The 14762-nt window shown below is 45.3% G+C and overlaps 1 protein-coding gene across 2 annotated transcripts in view; it reads left to right on the top strand.

Moving 5' to 3' along the window:
* The window catches only part of NIPAL2 (NIPA like domain containing 2), a 162715-nt gene that overhangs the window by 138678 nt on the left and 9275 nt on the right, over positions 1–14762 (top strand). For both annotated transcript variants that reach the window (XM_053313702.1, XM_053313703.1), the window contains 2 exons: positions 5200–5335; positions 10982–11070. In XM_053313702.1, the coding sequence (XP_053169677.1) occupies positions 5200–5335; positions 10982–11070 (225 nt within the window). The remainder of the gene's footprint in view (positions 1–5199; positions 5336–10981; positions 11071–14762) is intronic.

Below are 14762 nucleotides of genomic sequence, written 5' to 3'. Positions count from 1 at the left end.
AGTAGCCCTCAACCCTATCTTCCATTAATATCAATTCCAGTTTGCTGAGGAGCCAGGGTTGTTGCTAGGTACATAAAAGATCTGAGCCGCAGGCCCACAGCCCCCCTTTTTTAATAATTAAACTCAGTCATACCCCCCCGCCGCAAGAATAATTATGGGTGTTTGTTTAAAGTCTTTAATCATATAGTACCTATGGAAGTGGAAGCAGCAGAGAACAAAGTGATGCTAGGAGCACTCGTCCATGCTCTTCGCAAGTGCCTCCACTGCTGCACTTCCTTTCTGGATGAAATCATGGAGGAGGGAGGTAGTAGATGGGGCTACCATGGGGCTCTGCTAAATTCATTGGGGGCCTGTGCCCCATCCCCTAATGACACCTCTGGGAGGAACAACAATGGGAGCAGACTATTGTTTTCATGTCCATGATTAATCCAGCAGGATGCTGGATTAGATGAATTTAGGAATTTAGGAAGCTGCCATATACTGAGGAGATTCTCACGATCAGCAAAAAGCAGGCTAAGGGAGCCTAGCCCGCTTTTTGCTGATCATCTGCTGCCACGGGAGCCATGCAGCTTCTGGCAGCAAACCCTCCTAATTCCCCCTTCCCTTAGATAAGGTTAGCAGAGCGAGCACTCCGCTAACCCCATCTTTTGGATCATGTATTGCTGCAGCACAGCTCCACACCATGGCAACACACAAGGAGACCCCCGCCAGGAAGCTGAAACAAGCCTCCCAATCCTGGGGGTCTCTCCAGGATGTCCTGCACGTTCCCGCAGGGCATCCTGGAACTTCCGGGGGCCATATGGCCCCCGATCACCACAGCCCCTGCTGGCTCCATGACGGAGCCAGCAGTTGTGTGGACGGCTGATCAGGCCACCCAGGGCTGCTTTCCTGCTCATCTGTGGGGAGAGTAGGCTAAGCCCACTCTCCCTGCAACCCCCTTCCCAGCAAGTCTTACCGATCATGAGACTCATCTCACTGAGTCAGACCGTAGGTCCATCTAGCTCAGTATTGTCTACACACAGGGGCGTAGCTAGCCCGCCGGTGGCCCGTGTGCAGCCACAGCGGGCGCCCCGATAGCCTCGCCCCCTGTGTCTGATGTCAGACGCAGGGGATAACCACACCCCTGCATCTGACGTCAGACGCGGGTGCGTGGTCTGGCTCCCGAATTGAGCCTTGAGGCTCCGTTCGGGAGTTGCTGCTGCTTGCCATTTTTAACTGCTGAAGCGGCCACGTGGCCCCTTCGGCAGTTAGACGAAGCCTGGTGCTGCGTTCGCAGCGCCAGCCAGGAGCGACTCTTCCCTGCCTTTGCAGGGAAGAGCCACTCCTGGCTGTCACTGTGAATGCAGCGCCAGCCTTTGTTTAGCTACCGAAGGGCCCGCGCGGCCCCGCTTGGGAGCTAAACTACCGCCCCCGCGTCTGACGTCAGATGTGGGGGGGCGTGTCGGGGCTGCTCTCGCGGTTCCTGATTGGCCACTGGCCCGGGTTCTTTGAACCCGTTGGCCGAATGGTGGCTCCGCCCCTGTCTACACAGACTGGCAAAGGCTTCTCCAAGGTTCCAGGCAGGAGTCTCTCTCAGCCCTATCTTGGAGATGCTGCCAGGGAGGGAACTTGGAACCTTCTGCTCTTCCCAGAGCAGTTCCATCCCCTAAGGGGAATATCTTGCAGTGCTCACACATCAAGTCTCCCATTCATATGCAACCAGGGTGGACCTTCTTAGCTAAGGGGACAAGTTGTAGGCGCCACAAAAATTATAAAAGAGTTTTCATTCTCTCTCCATTACCTGTAAGTATGTACATGTTGGCAGAGAGTGCAGCAATGGAGGGGAAGCTTTTTTATATCTGCCACACCACCCTTCATAAGCAGAAAGGTCAATGTTTCATTGGCAGAGGAAGGCTGTATTTTTCCAAGAAGGGAAGCAAAAAAACAGTTGGCATACACCTGCAAACTCTGGGAAGGATGCAGTTCTGGAAACTGACTCACTGGGAAGCGGCATGCCTAGCCTGAAATTTGCAGTATGGTAGATTGCAGAGAGGTGAAGCAGGGGAGACTGGGTAGGATTTCTGCGTTTCCCGCTGTTGCAAATGATGTCACTTTTCAGCTGCTGCAGTGCTAGCTAAATAGGATCTGTTATCGGAGTCAGCAAAACCAATTCATCCCTCTTCAGTGCTGCATTAACCAGAAGAACAATTTCTGTGTTTAATATTTAAAGAGGCTCTTAGGGGCTTCCTATGCCTGATCATTAAACTTATATAGAAACTGAGTGGAAATGGCTCCGCCGTCTCTGATAATACTGTCAGTTTTAATGTCTTCACCTTCCTGCAATATAGCTGTCAGCAGGAAGGACGGAAATGGCAAGTTTTATGGACAATTTTTTATTTTACGCCATTTGACTCATGTTTCTACAAAGGTGCATGCCAACGTTTTGCTTGCCTAGGTTTATCTCGGATCGTTTTGCTTTGGTCTTCACAATGTATATAAATGTTGCAGAACTGTGCCTAATGGTGGGAAATGGCCCTTCTGCTAGGGTTTCTCAAATGTGGGTCCCCACCAGTGTTCCCTCTAACAGGGATTCCCAGATGTTGTTGACTAAAACTCCCAGAATCCCCAAGCAAAAGCCATTGCAGCTGGGGATTCTGGGAGTTGTAGTCAACAACAACAACATCTCGAAATCCCTGTTAGAGGGAACACTGCTCCCCACGTGTCATTGAACACAATGACACATAATTCCCAGTCACAGTGACCAAAGGCCAAGCTTGAGAATCCTTGCCTTATGCCAACGGGTAACTTTAAACTTATAGGATACATGCAATAGAGCTATTTTGCTGGAAGATTCTGTGGCTGACATCCTGACTAACAAAGCGGTCATTCACACAGTAGGTCATTCACTCAATCAAAAACTGTGTTTTACCTGGGTAGTTTTTCCTCCTACCTTGCTTCCACGCAATTACTTCCACCCAGGTTTTCCTCTTACCTTGTTTCCACACTACCGAAAACTGGGACCGCACACAGCTCCCAAACCCAGGTAGAACATAGTTTCTGATTGTGATTGTGTGAATGACCTCAAAGTGTATGTGCTTCAAGAGACTGCAGGAGCATGAGGGGAGCCCTCAAACAACTTGTCTATTCCCCCTCCGTGCACACTATTGTGCAAGAACCCCTAGAGTTCCAGGCACTTCCCATGCTTTGGAAAGTCTCCCTAAGATTGGAAACGCATACCTGAGGGTCAGCGATGTGTTTCCAGTCTTAGAGAGCCCTTCAGGAAGAGCTTAGAACTCTAATGGTTCTTGTGCGACAGTGTACGTGCAAGGGGAATGGAGCAGTTGAATGAGGACTTCTATGGGGGTACTGAAATAGATTAGATTGTCGCCCCAAGCAAAGAGTTAGGATCAGGTAAGGTACCCTTTGTCAGAGGTTCATATATGAAAATTACTAAGTTTAGTAAAGGAACTCAAGTGACATGATCAGGTGAGCTGTGACCCATAGTTTTGGGGGGAAGGAAAGGCTAACTAGGGGCTGTGGAAAAACTTTTAAAAATCAAAATATCAAGATCGTACAAGGACACCCCAGCTATTACAGATGTGGGAAATCCAGAGGTTTGTGGGTAAATACATAGTCATAAGGCAATAGATGCACTGTGTGTGCTTGAAATAGGTGTACCATTTGTGTAGAATTACAGGCTCCCCTTTCCATTAAAAGGGATCCTTGCTGTGCTACCCTAAACTTCATTACAGAGTATGAGGGATCTCTGTGGTATTTTTTACTCCTCACTGATAAGTAGGGATGTGCACAAATTGATTTGTTCAATTTGATTTGTGCCCGAATTGAATCACCCCTGATTTGTTTTGTGTCCGAATCTGTCCCCCAAATCATCCCAGATTCAATTTGGATTCAATATTTGGATTGATGTGGACCACTTATAAAGGTCCTAGGGGCACCAAATTTGGGTGGTGGGTAGGTCCCTGTGGGTGCCACCTACCACCCATATCTCAAGGCACTTGGCTGATTTTTAATGAATTTTTTAGTTTTTACTTATTTTGTATATTTCCATCATAGGAAATAATGGGTATTCAAAGTCACCTATCCTAATCCTAACATTGATCCCCAGCTTTAATTTAAAAAGAAAGCTAAGCTCTAGCCCTTGTAAAAGTGGAGTTATGGAGAAAAAAGTGTGGTCACTATTTTTCAAGTGTTTGGATTCTTTGGTTTATAATAACTTTTCCCCATAAAGAAGCCCTATGAGGATTCATTGCACAGCTTCATTTCTTCTGTTCATTTTGACTGTCATTGGACAGTGCCAACTGTCCACTGCCATGTGCCAATTAGACCCCCCCCACACACTTGCAAGGCAGTGGGGTACTCAGTTTATTTTTTAGGAATATTGAAATGTTTAGATTCTTTGGTGTCTAATAACTTTTTCTCATAATGAATCCCTATGAGGATTCATTGTACACCTTCATTTTTTCTGTTCATTTTGACTGCTATTGGACAGTGCCAACTGTCAACTGCCATGTGCCAACTACACCCCCCCCACACATACACCCACATACACACACATACACACACACTGGGATAGTCAGTTTATTTTTACGGGATTTTTGAAGTGTTTAGATTCTTTGGTGTCTCCATTTCACACCTTCATTTCTTCTGTTCATTTTGACCCCACTGCTTTGCATCCCATATACCAACTACCCCTACAAGCCACTGGGTACTCAGTTTATATTTTAGGCATTTTTGAGGTGTTTAGACTCTTTGGTGTGTAATGAATCCTCATAGGGTTATTAGGCACTAAAGAGTCTAAACACTTGGGGAAAAAATCCTAGAAAATAAACTGAGTAGTACCCCACTGCCTTGCGGGTAGGAGGGGGGTATAGTTGGCACATGGCACAGTTGGCACTGACCAAAGACAGCTAAGACGAATAGAAGAAATAAAGGTGTGTAATGAATCCTCATAGGAATTCATTGAGGAAAAGTTATTATAAACCAAAGAATCCAAACACTTGAAAAATAGTGACCACACATTTTGCTCCATAATGCCACTTCCATGGGAGCATCTAGACATGCATAGAGTGTTTCACCCCACCACAAATAAATCATTTTCAGCAGAGGCTGTTCACACATTCATGCAACAGACATCGAGCAATGAGAAATTTAGCAAATATGCTTTTGTGAATCAGCCTGTTTTATGTATTTATTTTCCAGCATCTCTGTCCATCATTTGTGTGAAAGCTGTGGCAGCCATGATTATACTTTCTGTGAAGGGGAACATGCAGCTAACCCACCCTATTTTCTATATCATGCTTACTATAATGGTAGTAACGTGTGTTTTCCAAGTCAAGTAAGTTTTTAAAAAATATATGTCCATGTACTACTTTGTTTTCCCATTATCAACCTCATTTGTTAATTTCTATTTTTCTTTACATTAATGCTTAGTGTCATAGTTTAAAAATACAGTCAACTCTAGACAAATCCTTGTCAAGCTCAATGGTGATTATATGAGGCACAGATGCATTATTATGAGTTCCCTTCTAGTTCTGATTTATGAACATTATGCTTTATTTTGTATTTAGCCTTGCAGATTTTCTAGAACCTGGACTTTTATATTTACTGTACATTTCAGACCAACTGAACTTTACTGTTCCCTGCTGCTTTTTCTTTATTATTTTTACCATAGATTTTAGATCCAATTCCCAGATCCCACTTTCAATGGGGAAAATTCACATTTTCCTCCATTCTGTGCTGCATTGTATTCATGGGTTATAGGGAGATCATTCCTTATGTCTTCCTCCTCTTCCTCCTCTTCCACTGGCTTAGAACAGCTGATCATAGATAATGAAATCCATTTTCTAAATATGGATTGGCTACACTAGGAAACCTCAGGGTACAGAGGAGGATCATTTATTGCCACATTTTGAGCATTTGAACTCTTTGTCCAGGTGACCCTAATTCAGTTATTTCAAGAAGATCCTAGAACTGTATTCCATCCCATCCCATCCCAAATTTTTACCATCTCTGATTCTGAGATGATATGAATGGCAATTCTGAACTTTCCTTAAAAGAAATGAGTGCCAAATCCAATGTAATGTGGAGTTCTCTGTTTGGAATGTCTAATGTCTTTAAAAATAAAACAGAACAGAGGAGAGCTAATTTGGCTAAGGGCCACAGCACTGAGGGAGGGGATGTCTAACCCTTTCCCCCACTACTGCAGACTCAGTTGAAATTGCCTTCCCAAAACTGCTGTTAGTCATAGAGAGAAAACTTAGGGGCACATTTTTTGTGACCCTAGGTTTTCCCTTTCATGGCTAATAGCAATTTAGGGGTTGGGTTAAAGGCAGGGAATTGGTGAGGGGAAGGATGAAGGTTAAATTCTGGTCCCCTCACACCATGATCTCAGTACATTTCATTCCTCTCATGTAGGTTCAAATACCCACTATACCATGTAGTTCAATGGAAGATGCTGGGCCAGTTACTGTCTTTCTATCTGACCTTCCTCACAGAGTTTGTGTGATGATAAATAAAATGTGGAGAAAAGAAGGGCAAAGTACAACTTTCAGAAAGGGCAGCATGTGAATAAGCTAGACACAAAGATCCTATTTTGATATGAAACTGCCTGAGTCAAACCCTTCATCCATCTAGCTCAATATTGTCTATACCAGAGGTGCAAAACTTTAGCCCTGCTACCGATGTTTGGGGTGGAGAGCTAGTCTTGTGGTAGCAAGCATGAATGGTCCCCTTTGCTAAGTAGGGTTCACCTTGGTTTGCATGTGAATGGGTGACTACGTGTGAGCACTGACTGCTGTAAGATATTCCCTTAGGGGATGAGGCTGTATCTTCGTTGCGGAGCATCTGCTTGCATGCAGAAGGTCTCAAGTTCAATCCCTGACATCTTCAGGTAGGACTGGGAAAGACTCCTGCTTGAAACCTTGGAGAGCTGCTGCCAGTCAGTGTAGACAATATTGAGCTAGGTAGTGGTCTAGATCAGGGCTGCTCAAATTCGGCCCTCCAGCTGTTTTTGGACTAGAACTCCGATTCAATAGCCAGGGATTATGGGAATTGTAGGCCAACATCTGCAGGAGGGCTGAAGTTCAGCAGTCCTGGTCTAGATGGACCAGTGGAGGGCCAGGTGTACAACCCTGATCTACACTGATTGGCAGCCACTCTCCAGGATTTTGAAAGGAAAACAAACAAATGGATCCTAGTACAGATCAATCCAGAATATTCACTCGAGGCACAAATGATCAGGCTCAAACTATCATACTTTGGACACATTATGCAAAGACCTAGTTCCCTTGAGAAGTCCGTAATGCTGGGGAAAGTTGAAGGAAAGAGAAGGACAACCAGAAGCAAGGTGGATGGACAGAAATAAATGAATGCACCACTGAGAGACCTTAAAGGTCAAGTTGAAGACAGATGATCCTTGAGAGAATCTATCTATGTGGTTGCCAAGAGTTGACACCGACTTAACGGCACTTAATCAATTTCTCAGTTCCCCCTTGAGATGCCCTATGGATTGAACCTGGGACCTTCTGTATACAAAGGATGTGCCCTACCACAAACCCCTATACAGTGAAGCAATCATTTTAATAGCCCTGTAAAGTAAGTCAATATTGGTAGGTACCCATATTGCAGATGAGGAGTGATTCTGATAAAATAGTGACATCTCAGTTCATCTGGTGATCATAGATTTGAACCAGGAACCTCACTGCTCACGCATTCAACCACTAAACTACTCCAGCTCTCAAGGAGCAACTTACAACCAGGCATAGCTCAAACCTTACTTTAGTAGCTCATTTGAACAGCTCTTTTTCTGCAGCGTCTTCATGAATTTGTGTTGGATTCCTTCAGAGCAGCATTGGGACAAATGGCCAAAAGTAATGAGGTGTTTTCAGTGACTTTGAAATCCTAACTATCCCACGAATACGCAGGATATTTTTATTTTTAAAGCTCCATGGAGACTGCTCAACAGTTGCTGAAATAACCACGCAGTCACTCCTAATGTCTAAAACAGATTAGAAGTTGGCCGTTAACGTTGTATCAATAAACCATTTGGAGAGTTGGTCTATTTAATGGATGCACACAATTTTCTGCATCGCCTCATGACTTATATATTTAGGTCCTGATCCAATCATTTGTGCATGTAGCCCTCTCAGAAGATCAGTAATTGTGAATAAATAAAGTTTAGCTGGTAGCAGGGAGGAAGGCTAAATCCAGGCTAAATCCAGCAGGAGGAAGGATAAATTCTCCCTTGGCTTTCCCTCTGACACAGCTGAATGGTGCTATCCTTGTTTTTTTCCTGAAAGGACTACATGTGTACAGCTGGATCAGCTGAGGAAGTTTGCATAGAACCCATTTGGACATGTAGTTCCTCAGGCAATTAGGGACACTTATGCTTCCTACCTAGATCTAGGCATCCATGTGTCATGGTAAGAAGATGATGTCAAGCCAGGGCTTTTCAACTTGTGGTGCAGGTACCACTGCTGGTGCTTCGTAGCACATGGCACTGCTTCCCTGGGAACCACATGGCACTTCTCCACCTGGCCCAGTCTTAATGGAGGTGGAAATGGCTGTGGCACCAACAGTTCTGTGGCAGCCCAGCCCTTCAAAGGAGGTGCTAACTGAGCAAAGAGGCACCTTTTAGAAAGTGGTGATTCTTTTTATTTACTAGGGGGAGAGTAACTGGCCTTATCCATCCCCCCAGCACAGCATCTCTCTAGTGGCTGTTGCTGGTGTCCATCTTATGTTTCCTTTTTAGACTGTGAGCCCTTTGGGGACAGGAGCTATTTTATTTATTTATATCTATGTATAAATGGGAACTCTGGGGAACTTTTGCTGAAAAGCGGTATGTAAATATTGGTCTTATTCGTATTGCAAGTCAGGGAGAAGGTGGCAGGTGCAAAGTAGAAGAGAGACTGGGATGCAGCCGCATCTGGAGGAGCCTCTCCCTTGCTTCAGGAATGGTTATCATGCTTGCCAGCGGCGGATTAACGGAGAGGCAGAGGAGGCATTTGCTTATGGTGGCAAAATTTGAGGAGCAGCAAATTTTGCCACTCTTCAAATTTTGCCACCCCTCTTTGGGTGCGGCAGCAGCTGCAGCGAGGGGTGTTTGAGGAGAAACCCCCCCCCACCCTTTTATGTTTAAAAAATGCTGCTGTGCAGCAGCAACAGTAGCTGCGGGGAGGGGGAGATGAGAGGAAGGTTTTCCCTTTTGCCCAGTAAAGAATGTTGCTGCCGGCGGTGGGATGGGGCATGGTGGTGGCTGCAGGGATGGTGGGTGAGGAGGGGACAGTTCCCTGTTTTACCTTTTGAAAAGGCTGCTGCGTGGCAGGATGGGGGGGCGGTGAGCTCCTTCCAGCTCCCCTCCTCCCAAGGGACTCCAGGCCTCTCTGCTGCGCAGCCCATTTTTTGCCTCCCTCCACCTGCGGAGGAAGGCCGGAAACACTTAAAAAACAAAAAGGATGCAAGGAGAATTTCAATAGCAGCTTGTGATATAGTGGGGCGGGGTGTGTGTGTGCTTGCTGTTCAAAGAAAATAGGCTTGTTCACGTGATTATGAACAGGGCAGGAGAAGCCTCCTACCCTAAATAGGGAGCACAGTACACTCCCGTTTGCTGATTCCAGCTTAAAGCCAAGGTTGGAGGGGGAGGAAATGGCCGCGTGGGAAGTAGCACTGGGAGGGAGAGGTTTGTACCCAGCTGCTGATTGAGGTAGGATGAAAAGTTCTCCTACCCAGCTGCTGCTTCCCACACAATCACTTCCTCCCACTCTGACCTTGGCTTTAAGCTGCAGACAGTCATCCAACGATTTAGGGTAGGAGGCTTCTCCTACCCTATTTATCATCGTGTGAACAAGCCTAGTGATACATAAAGCCCACCAGGAATGCCCAAGCCCTTGGGGACACCTAAAGCGCTAACTGAGCGGCCCCTGCTAATTGAGCAAAGAGGCACTTTTTAAAGTGGTGATACTCTTATATTTAGCAGGGGGAGAGCAACTGGTTCTTTCCAACCCCAGCACAGCATCCCTCCAGTGGCTGTTGCTGGTATCTGCCTTATGTTTATTTTTAGATTAAGAGCCCTTTGGGGACAGGGGGACAACTTATTTATGTATTATTTATTTTTCTATGTAAACCACTTTGAGAACTTTGGTTGAAGAATGGTATATAAACATTTGAAGTAGTAGTAGTAAAGTAGATTTTTGGATCCTGGCCGTGGTATTTTATATTTTGATTTTGTCCCGGACATGCAAAACATTAAATCTGAATGTTGGAAACCTATTTATTTTTAAAGCAGTTCATGCTTTTCTTCAGACTTGTTAAAATTAGCTTTAAATCCTGTGACTTCCCCATGGTTTTCTAACTCTGGACAATATGGGAATTCTGATTCAGAGATTAAAACATCCTCTGCAGTGCAAAACAGGCTAATGAGATGTTGCTCATATGATGTATGTCGGTACTTCAGATTTTCCTGTTCTATTTTAGTAACTGACTATAGGCTTTTCAGAATGGCTTCAGAATATGTATTGTTTCTGCTACTTGGAATGTTCGTATGCCAAGAGGCAAATTGCCAAATTGTTAATAAAACTGTAATTGCCCTGGGCTGTGAATTCTTGTTGAGGTGACTGTAAAAAGCACACTTCAGAACCTAAATGCCCTGCTGGATCAAGCCAAAGATTCATATAATTCAGCATCTTGCTTTCTACAGCATCCAACCAGATGTCTCTGGGAAACTCTCGAGTAGAGCATGAAGCTGGTAACTCTGCCCCACTGTTGCCCCCTTCCCCAGCAACTCATATTTGCAGATATACTGCCTCTGAACATGGAGTTTTCAGATAGTCTCTCTGGCCAATATCCATTGATAGACCTCCATGAATCAGTCTGATCTTTATTTAAAGCCGTCTAAGACAGTGATCATCACCATTACGTGAATAGTCATTCATAGACTATAAACCTTTCCTCCATAAATCTAATCTAATCACTTTTGTTCTCATAGGTTCTTGGATGAAGCACTGCAACTCTATGGTACAGCAGAAGTCATCCCCATGAACTATGTCTTCTTCACTGTGAGTGCTGTCATGGCAGGTCAGTGTTCACTGAGTAGCCAACAAAAGGCACTGGAACTGCTTCTCACCCCCGCGCCACCAGTTTGGATTAGGAGAGCCCTTGCAGCTTGTAGATATGGCTTCATCTCTGTAAAAGACAGTCCCTGGGTGCCCAAATAATGGAATCTGGGTGGGCAGGGGGGTGGCCGAATGTATTGCAGTGTCTGAGGCAAGGTGCAAAATGCCACCATGCCCCTTTTCAAAACCAACCCTTGCAAGCTTTGAAGTGCATGGGGCAGGGGCAGGGGCAGAGAGGAGGGAAGGTTGCCAGCTTAGAATCCAAGGGAGAGAGTTGTGGTGTGCAAGGACAAGGCAGTGGAGGGAATCGGGAATATTTATCATTTAATGAAATGGATATTATTTACAGAGAGACAGGTGCAGTCTGCCTTCAGTGCTCTTGCTGCTGGCTGTTTGTTAGCCCCGCCTCTACTCCAGGACTGGAATACACGTAACTAAAGCCTCATTCAAAAGCTGGCCTGGATCAAGGAATGGGTTAACCAAAAACACCACAGCCAGCAGCCTCATCTCCTCTCCTCGTGCTTCTTACATGCTTTTGTGCTTTTTGCAAGCTCTTCTTTCTTTGCAAGGAGAGGCGCTGCTTGCAGAGTTAGCAAGGGTCGAGTTGGCCCCAAAGAGTTGCTCTGATGGGGATGGGGTGGATGGGATCTTGCCACCTGCTGGTGCCCTGACAATCTGCTGCCTCGGTCAACTGCCCCAGCTTGCCTCATGAAAGGGCTTCCCTTGTGGGAGGGATTGTGTAGCTAGGGGTGGGCTTGTTTTTTACGGTGTCTCCAATAACATTGATAGGACAAAGTGAAAGGTCAAAACCTGCTGCCTCACATGAGAAATTTTGAGGGGTGTGTGCGCGCAGGGGTATAGCTATAATTGAACGGGGCGGGGGGAAATGTCACCTGAGCAACATCTTGTTCTTTGCTCTCCTCCTGCTGCCTCTTCAAAGATGGAGGTGGGGGTGGGGGCAGGGGCCTATCTTCATTTTTTTCCCCAGGGCCCACTCCAAGCTTGCTATGCCCTTGGGGGTGGTGGGTGGGATTACACTGAAAGCAAAGAGCAAGTTTAGGCCCCAGTTAGGCAGTACAGCCCTTTACTTACTCCCATATACCAACACAAAGGCCAATGTGGTTTAGTGTTTAGAGTATTAAAGTACTACTGGGGAGACCTAGGTTCAAATTCCCACTCAGCTATACAGCTCCCTGGTTGATCTTGGGCCAGTCCTCACCTCTCAGTTAATCTACCTCCCCAGGTTGGAGGATAAAATGAGACGGGTGAACCATGGTCATTGGAGAAAGGATAGGATAAACATGTAATGAATCAGTGAAACAAGATAATGGCTGCCCATTGCTCCTTGGGGGGGGGGGATAAAGTGCACTTGGGGACACCATTGCAGTGGGGACAAAATCTCCCTAGGTCATAACATGGCTGTCAGGACACATCCCAAACTTGTCTCATTGGTAGCAATGAACAAGGAGTTTATTGCTACCAATGGAAGCTTCTATCCTGGCTCCTGCTTCAGAGAAGAAACTTTTGTCAGGAATGCAGCCCAAGGGTTAAACTCTCCTTCTCCCCACCCCAATTCTGCCCCTCCCGCCCCATGGTTCCTATTTTAATTGGAAAACTGAAACAAGCACAAATTATAAGTCTGGTGTCACGTGTAGTTTGACCCTTCACTTTCCCCTTGAAATCTATGGGTCTTTAAAAGTGTGTACCAGTGACTGAAGCGTGCCTGGTCCACTATCCAGAAACATATTTGCTTATTGCTTCAGATGGGCCAGTCCAGCAATCCAATGCCATCCAAATCCGGCTTTCTTGGGGTTGACATTCCCCATCTATCCTGTTTTAACAGTTTATTACAGGTACCTGCAGTGACATACAATGAATGTTTTCCCCATGTGGATGTTGGCTTCCCATTCCTTTACCTGCTAAAGTAATTTCGTCAACGAAGCAAGCCCCTAAGATAACAACCAGCTGTGCTCTGTAGCCGTCAGCATGTATTTTCTGTTTCATCCGTGCTAGGCTCAAGCAAAGGAATTAGAATGAATCCAAAGCCATTTTAAGCTATTAACATTTTATCCTGGGTGAGAACTTTTGAACTGGATATGATTGAAAAGAAACGCCAATTCCCTAAGAATTGTATGTGGTGGTAAGAACAAGTGAGCAAAGTGGGACCAATATGCCGCATTTGCAGTGAGCCAAAAAGTTATTGTTACTATAACTTTTATGACCCCTCCAACACACACAGGGGCCTGCTCTGTCGCTGGTTTTCAGGAGATCTGCATACAGAAATTCCATTAGTTTATGTCAATTGCTTGTTTGGAGCTAACCAAAGCTTAAAAATATGGATTGGTTCAGCAGCTGGGTTAAAACAGCCCTGTGCTGCATGATCCAGAGGAAAGACTGACCCCTGACCAGCTGTAATGACGTCGCCAAATGGAGAATCTTATTCTTTGTGCTTCTGGGCCAACTCTTAAACATTCTTACTCATACTGGGTCTGACCTGAATACAATCCTATTAAAAACTAAAATAAAGGTACACAATTAGCCCATATATGCCAAGTTTGTTAATTTTGAACAGTTAACATTAATTATTGGCAATGTGAGATGCCCCTATGCAAATCCATTAACATTAGGAAGAGTTCCCAGTCTGCTTATGCACTTGCCAGCATTATGCAATTACTGGATGCTTAGTTAAATGGCCCAACAAGCCATAAACAATGGAAACAGGCATATGTTCTAAACATATCTGCAATCATTTTTCTAGCCCGGGGTTTCCATCATTAAGGTGGCCTGAAGTTTAGTGCTTCGCTTCTTGAAGACCACATGACCACATGACCACATGAAACTCTGGATGGGAATTATAGCTGCTTGCTTTAATCAGTTTAATTGGTGGGTTACTCAACAACAGTTTTAATCACAGGTCAGCATTTATTTCCAGTTAATTAGTGGGGCTAAGATGGAAAGGCACAGTGCTACACAGGCATATTGGTTCCCTCCCCCATGCAGAAAGTCCCAGATTCAGTCCCTACTATGGTTTCCATTTAGAAGGCTCTCAGGTCTGTGCAGTTTGAGACTCTGAAAAGCTGCTGCCAGTCCAAGAAGACAGGACTGGACTAGATGAGCCAAAACTTTAATTCCATATAAGGCAGCTTTGTAACTTGCACATTAAAGAGCGAAACCACTACGGATTTTCTTCTAGTGGATAAGAACCTCAGGCAACCCAAGTGGGTTATAATGCTCAGATGAAATTGGTGGCTGACGTGATGCACAGAATTATGGAGGACTTCAAAGGGAGAATTGGGGCTGCTCAGAAGAGGCAGTTGCACAACCAGTGTGCTCCTGCAAATTTTCCCATTCAGGACAAGGGGGAAACTTGCAGAAGCACAGGTTGCACAACGGCCCCTTCTGAGTAGACCCAACACGTCATTCTCTCCCCACCGCACCAATGGCACCAGCTTCCACTGCTAGCATTGAACATGTGCTGCCTTGCAGGGAAACTATGTTCTTCCCTTAGGATCCTTCAAAAAGCACCAAGACTGAAGTTTCAGCAATGTGCAAATGTATTTAAATGTAATCAGGTACTTGTTTAAATGGCTGATGATTCATCAGCTGAAAGTCTTTAACTGGTTGATGGCATTAATGAGTAATCCTACTTAGGGG

This window comes from Hemicordylus capensis, chromosome 4, assembly GCF_027244095.1.
Source record: "Hemicordylus capensis ecotype Gifberg chromosome 4, rHemCap1.1.pri, whole genome shotgun sequence".
NCBI classification, from domain to species: Eukaryota; Metazoa; Chordata; class Lepidosauria; order Squamata; family Cordylidae; genus Hemicordylus; species Hemicordylus capensis.
This window is presented reverse-complemented; position numbering and strand designations above follow the sequence as displayed.